Source organism: Thunnus albacares, chromosome 21 (assembly GCF_914725855.1).
Source record: "Thunnus albacares chromosome 21, fThuAlb1.1, whole genome shotgun sequence".
Lineage (NCBI taxonomy): Eukaryota > Metazoa > Chordata > Actinopteri > Scombriformes > Scombridae > Thunnus > Thunnus albacares.
In genome coordinates, this window is record NC_058126.1 from 13,975,650 (window position 1) to 13,999,409 (window position 23,760).

Genomic DNA, 23,760 nt, shown 5'->3' on the forward strand with positions numbered 1-23,760 from the left:
AATGTCTCTGTCCTTCCTGCATTTCTGGGCTCAGAATCCATAAACACCCAGAGCTACCCAGCCAGACATGATGGGAAATTCCACTTCACATTGAATTATTTAATTAAACACTTGAATGGGATTTGCTATAGAAGCTCTGAGACTTAAACAAGAAGTGTCTCTGTCCACCAGACGTTTTAAAATGTTTGTATGTCTGTCTTTCTTGCTTCCTGTTTTTTTTTTCAGCCTCTGAAACGATTTGTCCCTCACACTTCAATATAAATGACTGGATCTATTGAGGAATATGAATACTACTACTTTCCACCATTAAATCTGCCTTTCACATACTTTTTAGTCTAAAGTCACGGTATGTGTGCCGTCACTTTGGTTTCACTCATAAAGGGATAACTTAATAATTGAAAAATGACCATGAATATGAGGTCTAGTCTGGCTTTCTAAATCAGACCTTCTCAGAGAAAGCTTGTGGGGTTTTTCTACCATATCATGATAAAACATTGAGATAATATGTGTTGTAGGCAAGACTGGATTTTATAATATAATTTTGAAAATGTTTAAACTGTTGAAAAGATGTTGGGGTTATGAAATTTTCCCCTTGTTGTCGCTATGTAGTGAAAATGTCATTTACTCACCAGGTAACACAAATATACTGCATTCTTTCCTGTGGTGATGAAGTTAGGCAGCATTGGCATAGTCAACCAGCTGGGCGTCTGTTTCACAGATGCAATTTGCAAGTGATTCTTGCAAGCAGATGGTGAATGTTAACAGTGTCACAGTTTGCAAATGATCGGTACAAATTTATTAGCATTTTGTGAGTCCTACATGTAGGGATGTGAATCTTTAGGAATCTCACAATGAGATTCAATTCCAATTCTTGGTGTCGATTCAGAATCGATCCTTGATTCAAAACCGATTCTTGATTGAATGAATAGAAAAGCAGACATTATTTTCAGTCTCTTGCTCCAGTATACTGTGTGCCAAACCATTCACTTGTGTCGAAATACAATATGAAGCATAACTGGCAATTAAGATAAATGGTATGCAGCCTTTTCAATTTAAAAAGTTAAAGGCATACTATACAGGATTTGTTGGTTGATAGTTGAACAAGCTATAGAGTGAATGAAGAGAGGGAGCGGTGCTAGCGAGAGCAAAGCAGCGAATTAGATAAATAAAACATTATTTTCTGAAGTACAAATAAACACACTCACACCTCTGCACAACCCTGCTGAAAGTTGCTGCATTGCTGGATGTTGTGTAAATGCAGCAGAAGCGCACGCTCAATCCTGTCTGGTAGCATGTGCACGCTGATGCTGCACTGCCCTCGTAGTTGAGTTCCGCCTTTTTTGTTCCATCAATATCACGTTATTAACTAACATTCAGAAAATCGATTTTTGACATTTGTGAGTCAATTCAGTATCGTAGGAGATAAGAATTGAGATTCTTATGTGAATCAATTTTTTTCACCCACCCCTACCTACAAGAATTTCTCATTCTCCTGTGTGGGTGTCAAGTGTGTTTTAATTAGTGAAATGTGTCAAATCAAAGCTAGAGGAAATGATTTCATGTTACAAATTGCGGCTTGCATGTTGCAAACTTTCCTATGGCTTTGGTGGGATTAAGCAAATTGAGTCAAGATTCCTCCTTCCCAGAGAGAATCTGCATGAGTTGGAATTAGTAACATAACTTGTTCAGTATAGAAATAACAAAAAATCACAAAAAGCATATGTCCTCTGTAAAGTACATTACTACAGTAAAAACTGAGAAGCAAAAATGAAATTACTGACTTAATAAAGTACTCTAAAAACTGCATATATACAAAAAGTTACAATCAAAGGAGTAATTGCACAATAATCCGTGGTTTTCATCCTTGCTTATTTGGAAGAATAAGTGGACTAAATCATAATTAAGGTCTAGACTGCTCTGATGCAGCCATGTTGGCACGGTGCCTCCTGCACTGTCCATTCACAGACAGAAAGAAGGCATGATGAGCAGAACCCTGGCAGGAGGGGGTGTTTGGACGGGTGGGCATGTCATCAACAGTTGTGCTTGGGAGAGTTGTGGGGGGAGAAACTGGCAGGGTAGTTGTTCAATTCTCCATTGACAATGTCCGGTTCTCTCATGTGTGAGAGAGGCTGACACTGCAGGTTTCCCTTTTTCTTGCTAGTCCTGCTGAGATGGATGGCGTGAGGTGAGGAGGGAGGCGGGGGACTCCAGCGGACGATTCGGAAGCCTGAAATGCTAATCAAGTGAACAATCTGGGTATGTGACAGTCATGCTTGGGAGGCTGACGATTCTGCTAAGTCATCATGCAGATCGATACAGTGTGCTGGCGTGTGGCTCCGTTGGGAATCGCCAGCTATCAGTGGGTGGTGGTTTGCTTGGCTGCACATGGAGATTGGGGAAGCATGGCGGGAGAGTGATCGAGCTTGGTCTCTAAAGACTAACTCTCATCTACTGGATGCTAGTTTCAGTGTTTAATATCCAGTTTCCCATTTCAAAAGATCTTCCTAATTTGCTGAAGATGCCTGCCATTTTATAGCACTGTGGTGGGTGAAATTGAACAAACCCCCAGCCTGCCTGTCAGGTATTCAGTTAAACGGGCATGACCACAAGCATCATTTTATGCTCATGTGCTCATTTCTCTCCAGTGTCAGCCGTGCAAGTGGCTCACCAGGACATTGGACACAGACATATTCATTAGATAAATTGCTTCTTTCCAGCTGTTTATGAATCGCCTTGGGTGCCAGGGTCAGTGAAAGGACAGAAATAACATCAAAGAGAAGATTTTTTCTTTACAGGCTTATGCTTGACTCCCCTCCTGGAGTATAGGCCTTCAACAACAGACCTAATTTTTCTTTACCCTTGACAGAATTGTTGGTTGCCTCTAACCACATTGCTAGGTTGGTGTAAATTTTTCTTTGTCAAGCTAGATTTTCCCCAAATCAGGCATTTCTTACAATAATATACTTCCAAATGGTATTCCAATTAATCTTTTACCGTCTTGAAAAATGACACTTAATTTACGGTATTTTATTTATTTTTGGGAGTCTTCTGTTGCTCACTCAGATTGCCCGAAATTTAAAATGACAGTGGCAAATGTTCTTAAGACAAATGGATTTTTGTTCACTAGAAGATCATGTAAAATGAATACTCACAACAACAACTCACACGATATTCACCAACTTTTCTCAAGAAGAACTTTCTTCTTAAAACCCCCTTAAAGTTTTCATGAAGATTCTGACATTCACTAATGTTTTCTTATTTGGGATTTGTTCTTACGTAAGAACAGAATCTACGCACACTCAGGAGCACACTTGAGCACATTTGAGTGCTGACATGTTTGTGCAAAATAATTGATCATTGCATTTTTTTCAATTCCACAGTTGTATAATTTTATAAGATTGAAATTTCAATCATATTTTTATCATTTATAATATTTTTTAATAATTATTTCCATTAATTTACAAAGCATTATGGTGTTTTAAAATAAACACCACACTAACCCTTCAATTCACATCAATTATGTTAATTAGGAACCATTCCATCTAATATTCAGTGATTCATCAAGCTATTTATAGGCCTAAAGTAGGTCTATATCTGCACCCTAGGCTTACTCGTACAATGGTATATTTACTGCTGCTGTAAAATGTTGCAGATTGTGCCCTGAGGAGGGAACGCATCTTCCAGGATCATGTAAATCTATTTGCAGAGAGAGACGTGTACCTCCTGGGATACTTTAGGTTACCAAGAGCTGTTCTCATGGAGCTTTGCAATAGTTTGGAGCCAACACTGCGGAGCCAGAACAGATGGTCTAACCCTGTACCACCTCACATGCAGGTACTCTCGACCTTGGGCTTTTTAGCTACGCACATACGCATTAAGGCACCCTTTCCAGATCTGTTTCCATATCTCAACCACGAGCAATGCCACTCCATAAATGCACAACTCATCTGCGACTCCCGAACCACCTTCTGAATGTGGTCCCCTGCTTCCAAGGAGGTGCGCACAGCTCCTACATTTTACAAAAGAGTTCTGTGGGTATGCGCCTCGAACAAGGAGCTGCTGGAGATGCATGGCTCATTGGTATGCATCTTTGGGTAAAATTCCAGCAACAGTGGGCTTCTATTCTTGTAATGACTTGTTTCATTAGGACATCGAGGATATCACCAGGAGGTGTCCTTCAATCAGCAGCACACATGTACTCGCTCCACCATCGAGTGCACCATTGGCATCCTAAAAAGACGCTGGATGTGTTTGGACACAGCAGGTGGCAAGCTGCTTTACAAACCAGAGAAGGCGTGTATAAAGAGAACAGCTGAGAAATTGTGTTTTATTCTTGCAAAAACATGATGCGTCTTGCACAACATCACCATGAAATGTGTACCACTTCCCTCTCAGCCACCATAACAATAAGAGGATGTGCGTCTTCACCCACTTCTGGGACCGGACATCAGACTTGCTGTCCAATTTCAACAGCAATTAGTTGCTTGTTTGTAAATAAAGGCTTTAAAATGTATTTGATTTTTACAATAGCTTACAATTAATCTCAATAAAAAAAATCGCACCACTAAAAAACAAACAGGTTTCAGTGCATATATGTATATATATTTTTAAAATTGGCATTAATTTCTTTAAGTGTCTTGGAGATTGTGGCCAGTGTTGAGGCTATCTGAGATTAGATGTGGGGCAGTTGAACGGGACCTGGGTGCATGCATGGAGATACTGCTGCAGGAAGGTACTGGCAGCCAGGTTCAGCCTCAGATCATCTGTAAATTATAAAAATCAAACCGCTGTAATGACCTTTTATTTTGGGGGGTTTCGATTAGGCAATGTTCGGTCTATACTGCAAAAGCAAATGTTTAAATTTTGAATACAAACTAAGCACAACACTTTTTAAACACATGGACACGAAGAAGAAGAGAACACTTATTCACAATATATATTCACATAGTATCACCTGCCTTTAGGGTTGACACACTGATGTTTAAATGTGTCACATGTTCCGTGGTTTTACAGCCACAGCTTTTAGATCAAATATACCGTCAAATTGTATTAATTCTGAAAAATTAGCTTACCTTCTGATTCTGATATAGGAGATGAAACCACTGACACAGGACCCAGGTCTGTGTCCAAATGCTCAGCTGGCAATATTTGTCTGGCCTCAGATTTGAGATCAAACCGTTTTTTATTTCATCAGTTGTGTGCCCTTCTCCAGATACAGTGTTCACAAAACAAGTAATAGCATCCCATGCATCTTTTTTCTCTGTTATTTTATATCTACTACTTATGCTACTAAATATGACAGCTCGTTTGGTGTTCACTTCTTGCAGCAATACTTCCACTTCAGAACTACTGAGGGTTTTTTTTTACATTTGGAGTCCAGTGCTCCACCCTCTTTCAAATGGACTTTCTTGACTTCTTTCAACTTTTCTTTTCAATTTCTGTGTGTGATTTCTGTGAATGCCCATGGCCTTGCAGTCTCATGCCCTTTTATGGGGATTGACGGGGCATTTACCTATGCTAATTACAATCACCTGGCATGAGCTTTCAATTTACAAAGACAATGGGATTCATCATTATAAGAATACAGGTGCGAACAATTCTGCAGTGTAAGAACACGTCGTGTATCTAAAGTTGACTTTTCTAAGGACCTTTCTCATGAACAAATTTAAGAAAAAACTTAGGAAGATACTGGTGAATGATGCCCTATGTTCTTAGTTGTTAATTAAAACCAGAGACCCTGCATTCAGCTGTGCGGATGAGCCTTAATAGCCACTCCCAAGATGGACATATTAACATTCCCCGCTGTATTTATAGTGTCTGTTTCCTGTATACATTCCTGGTGGAGAGAAATGGGGCAGTTAGGGGAAAACTAGCTAGAGGACTAATTAGATAGGAAGCCCTGGATGACTTCTGGAGGTGTCACCAGGACCTGCTGAAGACAGCAGGGGCCTGGCTTGTGGGAGAGAATCACTACAAAGAGGCTTTTCTCTCTTTTCGGATGTCCCCCAGTGTGCTCAGCATCAGAGACTGACTCTGTTTGTCTCTGGTCAGTACTTCTTGGGGGAAGTTCGGTTTTCACTTGCCAGGAATTCAGTGTGTATGCATAGGTGTGAGTGTGTGAGGCCTCTGTGCAGGAGATTTAACCCTGTAATGTTGAAATCCGGTTTGAAATCAGTTCCTCTGCTCAGGAAGTATGGTAAAGGCACCATATCCTCCCTATAGGGTTGTTGTGTTAAGAAGGCCAAACAAGACTCTCTTTTTTCCTTTCCCTCCTCTGCATTTTTGTTATTCTGTCTGCATTCTCTCTTTTTATCTCTGCCGTTCTCTCATTTTCTCACAAGTGTGCACAGACAACGAATCCAGAGGTGTTTTGAGAGCTTGCCTTAGGGTGCCGAGCTGCCAACACACCTGTTACTTGCTGTCTTTTAACTGTTATCACAGTCCTTTACAGTACTTTTTACTGTTTTTCTGGGGAACAGATGTATGACAAAGAGACACACACACACACACACATGCGCGCGCTCAAAAAGACTGTCACGTTAATGAGCATACCTTCACAGTCTAGTGATTCACTCCAGTACGGAAGCTGTTGTTTGTGTCTCCATCTCCGGCTTTGAATAGCCTTTGTCTCGTCTTTTTATTTGTTAACGAGAGAGGACTCTTTCACAGATTGGGATACAATGGATTACCTGTGCATGTGTTGATACGATTTCATCTTTTCTTTTGCAACAACTCTCAGTAAATAAAATGAAAGGTAGGAAAAGATGTTGATGTATGTGTTTGTTTGCCAGCTCTCCAGGTCGCGACAACAAAGCAAATCAGTGAATCATCAGTGGATAAAAGAGGCAGTTTGTCCAATAGACTCTGAGAAAGGCCTATTCATTCTTCCAGAGTGACAGTTTATACTGGTGGCCACTGCCAATGAACTCACACTGGAGCTTTTTCAATAGTGAGCAATAGATTCCCCATTACAGCAAAAGCAGTTGAACTCAGGTAACAGAATAAGTTCATAAAATTTTGCTGACAGATGTATTATTGTATTTAACTTTTTTTTTTTTTTTTTACTCATTTTAATAGAGCAACTCCAGAACTTTTGATTTCATTTCAGTGAGAGCATGGTGTTCTACATTTGAACCAATTGATCCACCGGGACCTAAAATGATTGTTTTGCATGTAATACATCAAACAGACCCCATGTTCCTGCCAATGGTTTTAACTTAAATGCTTAAGCAGATGTTTAAGGCTAGCTTGATTCAAACTAATTTCTGCAGCATGGCAGCAGCTAGAAAGCTTTCTGTTTTTTGTTGTTTTTTTTATCAAACAATTTGTTGCATCCTTTTGTTCTTTTGGATCCATCTAGTGCTCTTTTCTGCTGGGTGGGATTTGTATTCCCATCGCCGCTCAGTCTGCCAGGTGTAAAACATGATGAATGACATACTTTTTTCCTCTCTTGCACTTTCTTCACACTCTCGTCCACTCATTCCACCACTTGCTCTGGCTTGGCAAATACACTGTACACACATTGTATTTTGGAGAGCAGGAATGTCCATTATTGTCCTGTTGTTATATTATTGTTGTTTACTTGTTTGAGGAAGTGAGTAGCCTCTGTTTTTGCCAAACTTGTGTGCTGTGTTGTTCATCTGTTTCATTGACATTCATTCAGACATAAATATATACAAGAGGAGTGGCTATAGCCTTCCGCTGATTGTATCTTTCCAATCTGGCGTTGCCGGAGCTGACGGCATTACATAATGATGTCCATTCACAATGTGTCCTGAACTTAGCTGGCTCAAGAGACACTCTGTCGTCATGGAAACAGCCCTCAAGCCAATCCGTTTGACCCTTTGCCTCTCCTGTCTGTACATGACACTGAAGTCCAGAGGATGTGAGGTGTAATTTCAGCCACCCTCCTCCTGATCTGTCACTCATGTTAGATTGAGACACTTTTCCACTCTGTCCAACCAACTGCTTAGTCATACTGACTCTGTGATGGAAAAGTCTCTGATTTGTCCTGCGGGTTTGCTTTCTGAACCTGATTTCAGTTTTCTGATTTGAATTTTGGTGTGACAGTAAAGGTCAGGTTGTTATCATAATTTTTTCAATCGAACCATTTTCCGTGTCAGGCAGTAGAGCCATGATTTCCCCAACCACGGCTCTGTAGCCCACAGCATGTGAGCTAGTGTTGATTAATGGCAGGTAGGGCCACATGTGGTGATTGGACCAATCTATTCATCACACCCATCTGCTCTGCGGAATAATGAAAACTTTAATGGGGTTTTAATGTGTAGCTTCCCTTCAGCTATCAGAGTGACAATCCAGGTGATTACACCTGGGCCTCAGGGAACAAAATGACTCTGAGAGTTTTTTTTTTCCTTGTTGAATGCTGTTGATACGTGATGAAGGATAGATGTTGTGTATATGTCCAACAAGTAGAAAGTAAAAGAACAATTCCCTTGCAGCAAAAATATGTCAGTGGCTACTCACACGCCAACTTTTCCAACTTTTCCAACTTTTTTTATCCTCTTTGTCTTTTTAGCTGTTATTTTCCGAGCATTGTAGCAATAAGAAAATGTGTTCAAACATCATTAATCTAGATGCGATTGACTAAATTATACTATTCAAAACCTCAAACTCGCACTGCAAAATCAGTATTTTATGCTCAGTTCAAGCTGTCTGATGATTTCTGGTCACAGAAGGCATGACATGGATCACCATCATCTCCTGTTGAGCTTAAAAATGCAATAAAGTCTGCTTGTGATTCGGTAGTGACCAGTGCCCAGACACGGTGGATTCCTGCAAGAAAGCACATCCAGTCCTAGGGAACAAAACGTGTCCCGCTGGAATTCAATCGGTTGTTACTGAGTGTGAGGACAAAGACAGCAACTGTGGTGGATTTAGGAAATGTGTTACTTATGAATGGGCTTTAAGCTATTTATCTGAAGTCTGCCTGAGAAAAGTCATGGCTGAGTCTTCATCATTTCAGCTTTCCTTCTGCATTTCTGCATGCTTTTGGTTTGAAATTATTGCAAAAAAAAAAAAAAATCCTCTTAACTGCAATTTGTTTCAAGTTAGCAATTATTAGAATCATAGGCAGCTCTGTCAATACTCCCTTGCTCTCAAAGCTTTAAACCAGAGAGCAGATGCTCTGCTTGGTGATGCAAGCAGGAGACAAATCCTTTGGATGACTCATAAAATGTTATATTTAGATACAGTACAATAAGACTTTTGCAAATGACCTGTACATTTATATACTGCAGGGCTGTCAGGTACTGTACAAACCTGGAAACAGGCTTATATTCACAGTCACCCTGGGTACTGTTATTGCGTCCATAAATTCAGTCAGCTTCCCATTCTGGAGCTGTTCCAGGATCAGCCTCTTAATGACATCAACAAGGCAGTCTTGGCTGTCTCTCTCTTTAGAAGGAGACATGTTCGTTTCCACAACTCAAGTTTAAACTGTGCACAAATTCAAGGAATAACACGATCCCTGTCTCAATTTAATTGTTCTGACTTTTGTGCGTCCTGACTCAGTTTTCTGTGCTTCGAAAACAAACACTCTCTTATCTTTTGGTTGATAACACAATTTATTATCTCCATCCAATCAGATTTCTAGTCCCTGCACTTCATTGCCCTGTGCTTTTTCTTATGTTGTTTACTTCTGATAAGCATCTGCAGTGTGGCTCCCCATAGCTGTAGATATATAGCATAATTAGTGCTTTGCAGATATAGTGATTATTTCCTGTTGAATAGACTCTTCATTATTAAAACCGAAGTGATGGACTCCCTAATGAACACATGTTTGATGTCACACATCAATGATAGGAAGCACGGTTTTGATGCAAATTAGAACTACTCTTGCTCAGCGAAGGTCCTATACTGTAAGCCCTGTCAGGCCTTTGCGAGGGCCTGTTGCAGTCTGCTCCGTGTTTGTACATATTAGACTTGCTAATCAAATGCTAATGCTTGTGAGCGGGGCAGAGTTTGCAAGGCAAGGCAGCTACAGAATGGTAATCAGCGTGGAGTTGGCCCGCAACAAAGAGGCTGATTATTTAAGCTCCCTTTTTTTTTTTTCCAACCACAAGCCCAGATTCAAGCATTCACTTATACAGTTCATTTTGAAGTGTTGCTTGACGTCAGCGAGTTGTGATTAAGATGATTTCAGTTTCATTTTTTCATGTCAACTTGTTTTTCTTAGAAAGTTAACAGAACATTTGGTAATCAGTTCCAAATGGGAGCTTTTCACCACTGATTTAGCCCCATCACCTTCACATTTGTTCACAATTAATCAACTGAAACTTTTCAATAAGCACACAGTAGTCAGAACGGCTCTCTTAGATCTTGGTGTAAAGAAATAATTCTTGGCTCGTGTGCTCATTAAAGTAAGCTGTTTATATGCTTTGTGGTTGTATCATGTTAACTATGCAGGTCAGGCTGCCTGCTGTGCGGCTGCATCAGGCAACAGATGGCATTATGGCCCTCAGTGGGGCAGTAAAGGGATGCCCACGGTTAGGGTCAACTGCAAAGACAGATGTAACTTCTTACTTCACTAACAGCGACTGCACACATCACACTTCCTTTCAGCGTGGAGTTTGATCGTGTTGGTGTGTTTCGGGAGCTGCTGTTGTCGGTTTGTGTCATACTACACCATGAAATGATGTTTTTGTGCTCCTGGAGTGTTTTTTTTGTGTGTGTGTGTCAGAATCTTTTGTGCTGTACCAGTGTTATTATGTTGTCTCTCAAGCTGTGTTGGATTTGTGTGAGGACTGATGTGATCAGTGACAAGCCATTTAAGTCATAATTTGAGTTTTGACAGCCCTGTTGCATTCTGGGAACTCTGTCTTCTAAAAGGTTTTATGGCGGTCACAGTCGATTTCAGACTGCTGGCCAAAGTAAAAAATATTTGCCTCACTTTTCTTTCATTTGGTTAATTTATCTTCAGTGTCATGAATCAGGTTTGGCATACTGAAAGCCAAGTACATGTTCCAGTCCTCTACTTAGAGGTCTCTGCTCTGCTTTTATCTTACTTGAGTTACTGTCTTTTTAGCCATTTTGAGGGTAAATTAAGTTAGTTGTGTGATATGGGAAATGAAAACAAATGTGGGGAAGACAAGAACAAGTGTGATTTTGTGATGTTACGCCAAGGACGTTTTTTTTCCTGTTGCTTAATTTGCTGTCATTCAAATTTGACAGCAATATGAACATGAGGGATGGTGTTGTTAACATCACGCAAGCAAGCAGCAGGTTTGATGAAGATAAAATTCAGCGCAATTGAATATAATTTCTCATGTACTTTATATTTTATGAAAGTTTTGATTTTCGAGCCTTGCTTTGGATTTCATCATAGCTTCCCCGAAGTGAAGTGCATAAAAAACATCAATCATAATCAAAGTGTGATGCTGCCAATTTGTTTTTCCGCAGAGCTTTCTACTGAAGATAGATGTCTGTCTGCCGAGCTGTTTTCTAAACATTGCACATATAAACATAAAGATTCTTGTCTGGTACCTGTTGATGGATGCCCTCTTCTTTAAAAGCTCCCCCTCAGGCAGAGTTCAGAAAATGTCTAATTTCTCCTTAGTCACATTTTAAAAATACATTCGAAGCACACCTTCTTGATTTGCCATTCTCAGAAAGTGCCCTGAAGCATTAAATAGGTTGTTGAGGGCATGTGCGGTGAAGCAGCCTGGGAACCAGCGTCCTTAGGGACTGAAGAAAGTAAGAGCACTTCCCATCCATCTCAATTCACACACACTGTTGGCCTCTCCAGCTCCCATCCCCAGCCACTTAACTTCGCCTTTGAAATACCATGCGCTGCAATTATTATGTTTTTTTTTTTTTTCATCCAGCGCAAAGATTGTGTTTCGTGTGTATCAGGTCTCCATTGTGATGGTTACCAATTTGCTCTGGCAGCCAAGTGTTGCAGCTGCACACAAAGCCTTCTGTTTGGCCTGTTAAAGGTACAAACCGTCAGACGCCAAAACGTAATTTAATCCTGGGGCTAGTTCGAAAGTGTTAACTGTTGCTTTTCATTTTCTGCCCTCCTTCAGGTGTTCCTACATCGTCTTAACCAGTATGCAGCCACCAAAATCGACAAGAACATCACAGAGGAAACAGTTAAGGTGAGGGTCAATCTGTGAGGTATGTGACCGTATAATTAAGATTCGGGTAAATGTTAAGGGCAATTGACTTTCACTACGACACTCTGCACACAAACCTTATTACCATACAGTAACCTGATACATGACAGGGCCGGAAATTACACTGGAAACTACATAAAGTGAGTCCCTTGTTTAGGGTGCTCTTTCAACTTAAAATAGTCAAGTTCTGAATGGAGAAAGAAGTCGGGGGCGATCCAGGAAGCAGCTGTAAATATAATCTATTTATAAATGATTCCGGCTGGAGGATAATAAAGGATGCTCTCTCACAGTGGGAGTGTCTGTAACTGTCTCAGTGAGCTTGCTTACTCTTGAAGGTAAACACACATTTAGAGGATATTTACTGCATCTCCCGTGTTTTGGAATATGTCTACCCATGCCATGTTTTGTTTGGGAACATGCTGTACGGAGAGGGTTTTAGTAACGGGGGTCATTACGGGGTTGGGCAGCAGCAAGCTATGATGTCACAAAGCAACTGAATGACATCCAGTCCTCCAGAATGGAAATGCGTTGATCAAATATTACCAGATTTTTTCCTGTTTTTAGTAAAACAACCATAAAAGACCCGTCTGGTTTTCATGTCTCTATTTTATTTCACTGGCGTTACGAAGCCCTTTTTCTCCATCAAGAGTCAGTATATTGTTTTGTCCTTTAATATCACCACAAAAGTTGCATAAAAGGGGGCAAAAGTAACCACCACATGAAGGCACAGTTTCCACACCAAAGATCTTAGAAATGTGTTCCTTTTTTAGCTTCTCTGTTAAAATATCTTTAATAATGTTTGAAATTCAAATATCAAAGACTTCTCATTCGAGATGCCCATAACAAAGAAACCTCATTCTGTGCTTTGTGGCATCAGACATTCCCTCGCCAAGCACCACTGGCCACAAAAAGAAGCAGTATATGCCAAAGTATTGATTCAGGCTGGTCGCCGGCAACTGCAGGAACTATGCTGGAGAAGAAAAATGCTTCCAAATATGCCAAAAACGAACAGTTACTTAGTTTTATTTGTGACAATCCACTGGCTTTATATCCTTTTTCTCCCTCAGGTTTTATTCTCCAACATTGAGGAGATTCTGGCCGTTCACAAAGACTTCCTGTCGATGGTGGAAGAGCTGCTCCAGCCTGACCCTCATGCTCACCATGAAATCGGTCGCTGCTTCTTGCACTTTGTAAGTAACACATGCTCCGATACAGCTGCCGTTACTTAGTGCTTCCTCTCTTGCGAGTTGAATGTCATCACCCAACCTTTAATTATCAGGTCACCATCTCGTCCAAGCTCTTTTAGCTCAGTCAAATTGATGCATGCCCACTGGAGCCTGAAATCTGACAAATTTCTCTCCTACTTTACTATCAGAGCTTAAATTCACAGTTATGCCTTACTGTGCAGCTGAAAATGATAAGATACGCCACATGTTGTCAATATATCTCTCTGGATTAACTGTGATGAGAGAGCGCACATGTGTGATGCGCTTGATAGAGCTCTGATATACTGCTTACCCCCACCATATATCACATTTCTTTGATGCAGAGCCTTGAGGCACGCTGGCATATAATAGGTTTCAAAGTCTAATAAATCTAACCATCCTTCTGTTCGGCTTAAGACGACTTGTCTGCCAGTATGGGCGGCAGGCTGATGTTGATACAGGTGAAAGAGAGACGATCTAGCTGTACAGATGGTATAGTTCGGTTTATGATGAGATGACCTCATTGAGAGAATGGGATATAATTCGGAGTATAACTGAAAACACATGACTTACGACCACAATTCAGTAATGCGTGATCATGTGAGCCCACAGAGATAAGACTTGGACAAAATTTTCTTTTTCTCCCCTCTTTTTCCTTCTCTTATTCTCCAGATTTTTCAAAGTTTCCTTCTCTTCATTGATTTGTTGACGCTCTAAATGTTCCAAGAAAAAATTACACAATCTAACTTTACTACAGAAACACAAATAGGTAAAAACTATGCCAGCTGGACACTGGACCGCTCAAATCCTGTGTGATTCAGGCCTGCAAATTGGCTCATGCTGAGTAAAGACTACACTCCTCCCTTTTGGAATACAGTAAAACCAATCCCTAAATCCAAAAAAATCCTTAATTTAAGAGTACCTAAACTCACTTCTTAGAAAACATGATTCACAAAGAAGAGCATCATGTACACTTAATCATAAAGTTGTGTTTTTGTGAGTGCTAATGCTTGTTGTTATGACAACTCCCCACATCACCAGCTTTGTCCTCTTCGGCAGAGCAGCATGGTTGAGGACCATGCACTATTTTTGTTGCTCTGTAGTGACTTTGTAGTGAGTGATATAGAGGCTGTGTGGTCTGGTCCCTTTGCTGCCTGTCAAAGACAATGGAGTATGAATGTCATCAGAACTGCTTTGGTGGAAAGTCATCGGTCATATTGCTGCACGGCAGATGACAGGATAGGATTGCAGCCCCCCCCTCCACGCTATATACATTATATATTTCAGGAGAGAGATGAATCCATACCTACTGTGAATCCTATAATTCAGTTGTTTGCTCTGTTGTCTATTTCTGCCTTTTTCTCTTATTTTTCTTTATTTTTTAGTCTGTAAATTTGTCGTCTGTATTGCCTCATCCTGTTTTTTATCCTCTCTTTTTCTTTTTCTCTTCTTGGCTTTGTCGCCCTGTTTCTTCTTTCACCTTATCTCTGAAATGACATTGTTTTATTTTTCTTGCATCTTTCTCACCTTGTCTGTCTCTGGCTATTGCAGAGGAGCCGTTTCCAGATTTATGATGAATACTGTGGAAATCATGAGAAGGCCCAGAGGCTGCTGCTGGAGCTCAATAAGATCCGGAGCGTCCGGACATGTTTATTGGTGAGAAGGGACCGTAAACGTGCACGTAATGTACAATTTGTAACATGCATTCAATTGCTTACATACTTCAAACGGTGCTGAAGGAGGCGCAGTTAAGTCTTAAAAGGTCAATATTTAAGTCCAAGCCTGAGAAACCAGTTTCAATTTTTGCTGAAAGGGTAAAAGTTTAGGGTCCAAGTGGGGTCATGAGTGATTGAAATTGTGATTTGAGAACTGCTCACACATCAAAGCTGTAACACAAACACACACTCTTAAACATACAAACACACAGTCACCCACACATGGCAGCTGGACAGTGTAAAACCTTGTACTTTATGTTCCAGTGTGTCTGACAGCTGATGTGACTCTGCCCCTTGTGTGGGCGGATTCCCTCTTCCTGTCCCGACACTCTGTGAGACTTTCACTTCCACGGGGAGCATCATGTTGCTAGAACAAAAGATGACTACATCCCCACTGCTGGCTCGCTAAAATGTGTCTGTGTGTGTTTGTGAGTGCATTGTGTGCACTCAGGGAGGTCAAAAATGCTCACTCTTTTTTCCCCCCTCCATTGCCTTTCACACATCTTCACTTAATGCTGTTTACAGTCTTTTGTCCTCTGTTCATACTTTTCACTTTTTGGCTGGACTGCAACAGCAAGGTCAGACCTATAACTGCAACTGACACTGACTGACTGACTGACTGAGTAGTTGAGTGATGAAGTCACACCATCAGTCGGCCGAATACCACCTTAGCTAAGTATCCCAGAATACATTTCGCACCGACCAACAGCAATGCAATGGCGTAGATTAGTCTGTTGTAATTTTTGCTGTAGGACTGTTAATATGTCACTTTATTAAATATTTTCTCAGGTGAGAAAGTAACCATTTAGATTACAGTTTATCCAAATAATGCCTATTTGAGAAGAGAGAGAATTTCCTCATCTTACATGCATCTAGTGTATTTTTAAAAATCACTTCCGTGTTCATGGTAAATAAAATTAAAGCAATATGACAAATACATTTACGAATGCAAAATTTAGACACATGAAACACACTGTATTATTAGCGTTAATGATTAACTTGATGTTTTTACTGGATTTAAAACTATTTTTTGGGTTTTGGGTAAGTGAAATAGTATATAAAACATAAAAAATAGTCTAAACATTAACTCAATCCTTCTTACAACAGCACCATATAACCTACACCCAAAATCTTGTGCAATGTTTTTGAAGTATTTTTATGGTTCCTCTTATGTGTACAGCACCTTGAGTTACAACTACTGCATGAAAAGTGCTATACAAATAAATAAGCTTAAACTTAAAAACAAACATCTTGAAAATGCTGGCAATGTCCATGCCCTCTAGTATTTCATACACGGTCCAGCCATGACCTAGTCTTGTTTCTCCTAGGCTTTGACAGTTTATAACGCTAGTCCTTCTCACCTCTACTCCGTAGCCTCAGAGTGGCACACACTTGTATCACTACACCCCATCACCCCCTCATGTTTTAAGACTTCCATAAAAAACAGAGCGCTTTGAAATCGAGATCTACAGCAGAGTTACCCGCCCAGAAGAACCAGAGTACGGCCGCACACTCACTCGTATAGATTGGCAGGTTCCGTGGTGACACATATGACCTTTACTTTGACTGTAATTGATGGAATGAGAAATGAAACACACTCATGCTATACACACCATCAGAGAAGAGTGACTGCGAAAGCTCTTAAGTCTGATTTACTGTTCATGTGTACCTTTAATCTAGGGAACCTGAAGAGGAAAATATATTAATTGACTTTGAGTTAATGAGGTCTTTATAGCCTTGACCTTTATGTGACCTAGCCTTCCACCAGGGCCATATGGATCTCATGTTACCCTCCATCCTGCACTTGGCAATGGGCTAATATAGCTCAGGTCACTGCGGTGACCAGGGTGGGGATATCCGCTAACCTCCACTAAACCTTTGGCCTACTGGCTGCTATAAAACCTGTTTTATTGTTTACACTGTAATATACCACCTCATCTAAATTTTAGGTGAGAGGGAGGTGAGAGTGAATATTAGCAGTTGACCTAGTAACTAGAGCCCAACCGATATATATGGGATCAGCCGATATTGGCCTATCACAGATATATTGGTATCATATTGGTATCGGTGTATATGTTGTCTGATATGTGCCGATATTTTCTCTATTTTTTTAAAAGTTATATTGGCTGCTATATCGATATTTTTTTACACCCTAATATTAGCATCAGCATCTGCCCCAAAAATCCAGTATCGGTCAGGCTCTGCTAGTAACCTGTAGCCTGGCACATACAGGTGACTCTGATCAACTGAAGGCAAAAGGTATGGGAAGTATGGGCAGTTTATGGGAAATCTGAAATCTTTTCTGCTCTCCTTTCTTTTCTTCTCATCTCCTCCAGAACTGCATGTTGCTAGGAGGCAGAAAAAATACAGAGGTCCCACTGGAGGGTTACCTGGTAGCTCCTATTCAGAGGATCTGCAAGTACCCACTGCTGCTCAGAGTGAGTATGGCCTTGTGAATCCTAACCATGCATTATGGAGACACCACACCCTTGTGCCACCTCTCTAGGGCACCTTTTACCCCTCTTTTCATCGACCACCACCTAGTCATTAGTTAGGGCTGTCCCATCTTATACGCATCAACCTTTCCCTCGCTAATGAAACACTGGTTTCGTATTCTGACACGTCTCTGCTTTAGTTCCCCAGCACAACCGCATTGTAGGAATAACACAAGACCTCTCATCACCTCCCCTGCCCAGCTGCACATTCAGACTCTGTGACTGGGTTCATTCATACCTGCACTCTCAGATGTTAGTTTTGAAATTTCCATTTCCCAACGTGAAACGTGAGCGAAACGAAATACACTTTCAAAGGCTTGTTTGAGTCGGTGATCTGAGCTGTCCCGTCCCATTCATCTTGTTATGATCTATTAATTCACCCAGACGTTCTCTAAACAGCCACCAGGACGGGGCACAGAGATGTAATAATAATAATAAGGGGGTAACCTGATGCTCTGCCATTTGAAGTCTTACAGCTGCCGGGGCCTCCTCCTCTCTGTAAGATGCCAGAGATAGCCATCAGTGGCTGCAGATATATCCTGAACAGTGTAAATCAGACATATAGTAGCTGACACACTGTGTTTAGACTATAGATGCAGAGATTGCTATGGCTTTTGCTAGAGCATGGCATGCAGTAGCAGGGGTTTTAACCACTAAACACAGGAACCACTAGAAGGTGAGGAGTGGACATGAAACATGTTTTCTTTTCATGCTTTTCATGCCATGAAAATTATGATTCAGAGCCACATTTGACACTTGTGTGCATCTGTACTATCATGTAACATGATTTTGTGTGTGTGTGTGTGTGTGTGTGTGTGAACTCATGTGGTCTTTACATATACAGGAGCTGCTGAAGAGGACCCCAAAAAAGCACAACGACTATGCCTTGGTGCAGGAGTCTCTGCAAGTGATGAAGGCGGTGTGCTCCAGCATCAACGAAGCCAAGAGACAGATGGAAAAGTTGGAGATTCTGGAAGAATGGCAGTCCCATATCGAGGGCTGGGAGGTAGTCCTCAACTTAACTCAGCACAGTGTGTTTAATAATTTGATTCTTATCCAGTAAGTTCAATTTAAATGGCTACAAGGACTGGTGCTACGTAGTCCTATTATGTCAGAGTAGGCTTGCAAGTTTTTTGTCCCCCCAAATCTCAAAGTCATGACTTATTTAAAGCCACTTAGACTTATTCCAGCAATTCAACAAGAATTCGAAGTGGCGTGACTTTTGTAGCCTTTTAAGCTTTCTTGTTCTCCCTGGGAACAATGACTTGTATTCACAATGGCCAAATTCTTTCCGCCTGGATGAGCCTGTAGTTAAATGCTTTAGGGTGACCGATCCAATCATCATCAGTTAGACCGCACTTCTTCGTCAGGAGGTTGCCTTTAGATTAGTTTTCTTCCTGAATACCGGGGGATGCCTTAATAAGGGGTCAGTAGGCCTAGTGGTGGTTGGAAAGAGGAAACGGTGGTGGTAATTGTAAAGCAAGAGGCTGGGATGCTTATGTAATTGACCTAGCTTCATGCAAAGGGGTCTTGAAGGCTTCCTGTACACATGCAGACAAAGAGACGCTGCGAGTGTTGATAGAGGCTCTGACTAAGGTGTAATACAACACAAGCTTTCAACAGATGTGAGTAAGACAAGATACTGCAGAGCACAATCAGACTTCCTTGCATGTGAGCAAGATGTTCAAATTTTTCTGGGTGTGCTGTTTTAGGGTCACTGACAACATAGGAGTGTTGGTATAGTATTAGAAGGGTGTTTAGAAAGGCTTTTAGTAAGTTTTTTTGCTTCACAGTAAAATATACTACAGGAATATGAATAGTGGGGCAACCTTTATGTCAAAATAAACATCTTGAATCAATTAATATAGAAACAGACCAAAAAAATAAAGCTTCTGATGGATTTAGACATATTGTTTAGAATGTATATACAAAATCAGTTTTGCAGTTAAATAGGAGAGGAAAATATACACTACAGATATTAGGTGTCTACATTCACACACATACACGCACAGACAGCTAAAAATCTAATAGAAGTGTGATCAGTATGAGGTTCAGTGTTGGGTGGGGTGACATATCTTGTACTCGACACAGTCCTGGCTGTAGCTACTCTGCGGTTTCCCCTCAGCACATTTATTAATTGTAAACATTAGCTCATTCTGGAGCAGGACTCTCCGAGTGCTGCACGCCAGGCTCTGAAGCTCTAAATGAGATGAAACTAAGACGGAGAAAAACAGGGGGGGAAAAAAAAGTGAGAGAGCTGAGTGATGGTTGCATCTTGCATTTCTGTGTGGGTGTTTGAGGAATGATGGAGGGATGAGGAGTGATTGTGAGAGCTGCTGTTTTTCCGTTCCTGCTCCTCCGCCCGACTGATTGCTTGTTAGCGCTGACCTGCTACACAGCTGGCTGCCCTCGGGGCATCCTGGCAGGTTCACCTCGCGTGGGAGAGACGGGGCGATGGCCCGCCGTGGTCACCATGGTGACGACTGCCAGCACTTGTCAGGGCGGTGATTGCCAGTCGGCTGCAAGTGTCTGTGTTTTGTCACTGCGTACCATAGAAATAAAATATGTTAATTTTAGAGCAGAGGGTAGTAGTTTCCACTTGTGTTTCACTTCACATTCTGTTCTGTTGTTGAGTTTAATTAGTGTTCTTAAAAACTACTTGAGTTGTGGAGTTTGCTTGATTTGGCTCCCTTAGTTAAAGCATTCTCTCCTCTCATCTCCTCAGCTAATTGACAAATACCTCTTCAGAGTTCAATACAAACCTTTTTACTATACTTTTCCCTTAATTAATGGCATATCCCACTTTGTCATTTCTCATTCTTTATCCTTTTCTGCAGCTGTTATGCCTGGCAGTTGTCTGACTATAAAAATAGAGGGTTGAAATTTAGATGAAACAGATGACTGAGGGTTTAAAGTGTTGCTTAAGTTTTAGACTGAATACACCCTCTGCTGTTGGGCTTTGGCTTGGAACAAGATTGATGTGAAGAGAAATGTTGCAGAGAAAAATAAAAACCAAAGAAAGCTGTACCAAAAAGAGGTAAATAGGCTAGGTGCTCTGTTGAAAGCACATGAAACACAAAGGGGAAGTGTTGGTTCTTCCATTTAGGAAATGCAGATCTAAAGCTTGGACCAATGTGGTGTTGCTATTGGCCCCTTCAAGTGACCAAGACAAGCTGGCCTTTCCATGTCTGGTGTGCACACATTTACTGGCTGCAAATTAGTTTAACATCTGGTCATGGGCTGGGGAGTTAAAAGGCCCTGAAAGAGCGGGAGAATAAAAAAAAAAGTGTGGGGGAAGGAATGAAAGAGATAGAGGAATAGACCGGGGAATCAAGAAGAGGGGAAAAAAAGTGAGAGATGATCAGCAGAAGGGAAGGGAGGAAAAGGAGAATAAAAAAGGCGAGGCGAGAAAGAAGGAAAAAGCGGGATAGGTTTTGGCCCGCTGATGTCTCCAACAGGAGGAAATGCTTAGCACATTTTCCGGCTCTGTGCGCATGGGAGTTATTTTTAGCTCTGAAGGGCCGATCAAACGTGGTACATAAATTCCCAGAGCAGGCAAGGTAAGGGAAAAGACAGCACATTTTATCACTTGCAGCAGGAACCCCAACCAGTATGGTGACCAGGCGCGACAATGCAACACACATAGTTTGACTGGACGGGATGTTATTCTATAGAAGCTATTAACAGCCGCGCGTTTTAAAGTCCCAGAGCAATCTGCTCCGAGGAAGCGGGGGGTGTTTTTACAGACCCCTGAGAAAAGGAACAGGAAAGGTTGGGCTTTTTAATCCCTCCTCCTGTTCAGACACTATATGTGAACATTCAATGGTATAGAAACGATTTGTAGAAACCTTTCTAAAGTATAGAAACTTTCTCTTTTAAACAAATTTGTATATGCAGACCAGAAATAAATTCTAAATTCTAAAAAGAAAAAAAAAATCCTAAATGAAACTTTCACATCAACACTACTTGCCTGTTTGAAAAACTTCTGTGTCCATCTATATGTCTAAGCATCTGTTTTACTCTCTGTTTAACTTTTGCTTCCACATGTCTGTTTCCAGGGCTCCAATATCACAGATACATGCACTGAGATGCTCATGCAGGGTGTCCTGCTGAAGATTTCCGCTGGAAACATACAAGAGAGGATTTTCTTTCTGTTTGACAAGCTTCTGGTCTATTGCAAGAAGAAAAACAGGTGTTTTGATTTTTGTATTCATTACTCTACAGACAAAATCCACAAAGCAGAAGATGAATTTAAATTCTAATTAGAGTGTGTTTTTTTTTTTTTTTTAGGAGAAGGAATAAAAATTCTGTTTATGCAAATTTGTAATTTCCTTCGGTCTCTATACTCCTACAGAGCATTTAGAGCACAGGCTGTATAAATAATTCACAGCACCAGTTCCTTTACTTTTTTAAAGAAAAGGGAGCAGTGCACTGTGGGAAGAATTTTAGTTTTTCATGAGGGAGTAGAAAGAAAGTTCATGCTTTAGAGGAGACATGTGAGAAAATGTTTTTTCACTTCACTTCAAACTGGGATATGTGATTACTCGAGATTAAACGTCATCTCTGGACACATGCTCATTTCCTTTTACTGCTGACTTATCTGTACATTTCTGGCGTATATTACGATCAGTGCAAATTGAGTCAGGAAACTCTTGCTGATTGCCAACTATTGTTGTGCGTCTGCGGGCAGAACACTTGATGAATAGTCTTCTCTGTATAAACTAGTTTCTATTTTGGCGGGTCAGTGCTGCTCACACTGAGCTGCTGATGCAGCTGCTAACAATGTTGCTACGTCCATTGTATGTTCTTTTGACAGCTTTTGTTCCCCCACCACCAGCCAGGCAGCTGCCAGCTCTGATTTTCTTTTACCTGCTGTATACAGTGTAGTGTCTGATGGTGGAACATAAAAACAAACCCATTCACTGACTAAAGAAAGAAAAAGGAAGAAAGAAAATAACTTTTATTGACCTCAATTTCAGTAATTTGTCTAAATTGGATACTTTTTCATGACCTAATTTGGTTAGCGCATGTGGATAAACATCAGAGTTGTGTAATTCTGAATGAACTGTGAATGAGACTAATTATTCAGTATGCAATGAAATGATTAAACCTTGTTTGCTTGTTTTTACACTTTATTCAAGGCGTTTAAAAAACAGCAAGACGGCCACCGAGGGTCCTCGCTACCTGTTCAGAGGCAGAATTAACACAGAGGTGATGGAAGTCGAAAATGTGGACGATGGCACGGGTGAGTGATCCTGTAAAAAGATCCAACATTTATTATGGACTAATGTATGTTTACATAGTTAGATTTTCTTTCTCTTTATTTGCTCACTCGCTTTCAGATCTTCATTTTTTATTTCAGCACTTCTGGCAGCAGGAGTTCGAAAATATACCATAATAACCCACACGGGAAAGTTGACAACATACTCCGGGGCCTAAACTGCTGGATAACTGTGTGATTTTACACTTGGATCGACGATAGAAAAATAACGTTTACCTATAAACATTTTTTTTAGACATCTAAAGTTACATATCCTTGAGTCTGTGCTGCTTCTGGTACATGGTGAACTTGAGCGCTTGTGTCTCTTGGCCTCACATAGCCACTGATTATCATTTGTATTTGTAGAAGCCATCATTTCCTTTCCAGCAGACCTAGATGGGCAGTAATATTGGGTGTTTTTGGTGAGAGATGGATGGGTTTGGGTCTGGAGAGGGAGGATAAACACACAAGGCAGGCGGTGGTGCAGTAACTCGTGGGTGTTCTGCACCACAGGCGGGAGATCTCAATCTGAGATCCAGGGCGACAGGAGTATTTTAGCTCAGATTCCTACGTAATGAAAGCGCCGCGACTCTTTCCCAGGCACACACTTGCTGCCCGAAGTTGAAAAAAAAATACACCCTCGAGGCTTACCATATAAAGGACACCGCATTGTAGATGCTTTTAGACATGATTGTAATTGATGATTGTAATGGTTTGCTTTATGTTACACCCTCAGAGGGGAACATCAGAGGTCAGAGCTGGGGAGGCATTTGAAATGTTGCTAAGAGATGGAAATAATGATGGAGATTCAACCAACGGTCAAGAGTTCATTTCCATTCGCTGGAGGTTTTGACATTCTTAACATCTATATATGAGTGTAGGTAGTGAATCACAAGTAGCCATCAGCTCTGAGGGAGTATTCTGAGGACTCAGTTGTAAATAACACTGATG

The 23,760-nt window shown here is 40.9% G+C and overlaps 1 protein-coding gene and 1 long non-coding RNA gene across 2 annotated transcripts in view; one reads left to right on the forward strand and one right to left on the reverse strand.

The window, feature by feature from the left end:
- The window catches only part of prex2 (phosphatidylinositol-3,4,5-trisphosphate-dependent Rac exchange factor 2), a 95,155-nt gene that overhangs the window by 8,165 nt on the left and 63,230 nt on the right, over positions 1-23,760 (forward strand). Inside the window, exons 3-9 of the mRNA XM_044339479.1 lie at positions 12,045-12,116; positions 13,202-13,324; positions 14,891-14,995; positions 17,391-17,492; positions 18,394-18,555; positions 21,608-21,741; positions 22,691-22,794. Coding sequence (XP_044195414.1) covers positions 12,045-12,116; positions 13,202-13,324; positions 14,891-14,995; positions 17,391-17,492; positions 18,394-18,555; positions 21,608-21,741; positions 22,691-22,794 — 802 coding nt within the window. The remainder of the gene's footprint in view (positions 1-12,044; positions 12,117-13,201; positions 13,325-14,890; positions 14,996-17,390; positions 17,493-18,393; positions 18,556-21,607; positions 21,742-22,690; positions 22,795-23,760) is intronic.
- LOC122972404 lies at positions 4,314-5,636 on the reverse strand. The gene is made up of 2 exons (XR_006399741.1): positions 5,073-5,636; positions 4,314-4,763 (listed from the first exon to the last, which is right to left on the reverse strand). It is a non-coding gene; the product is annotated as an uncharacterized LOC122972404 (long non-coding RNA).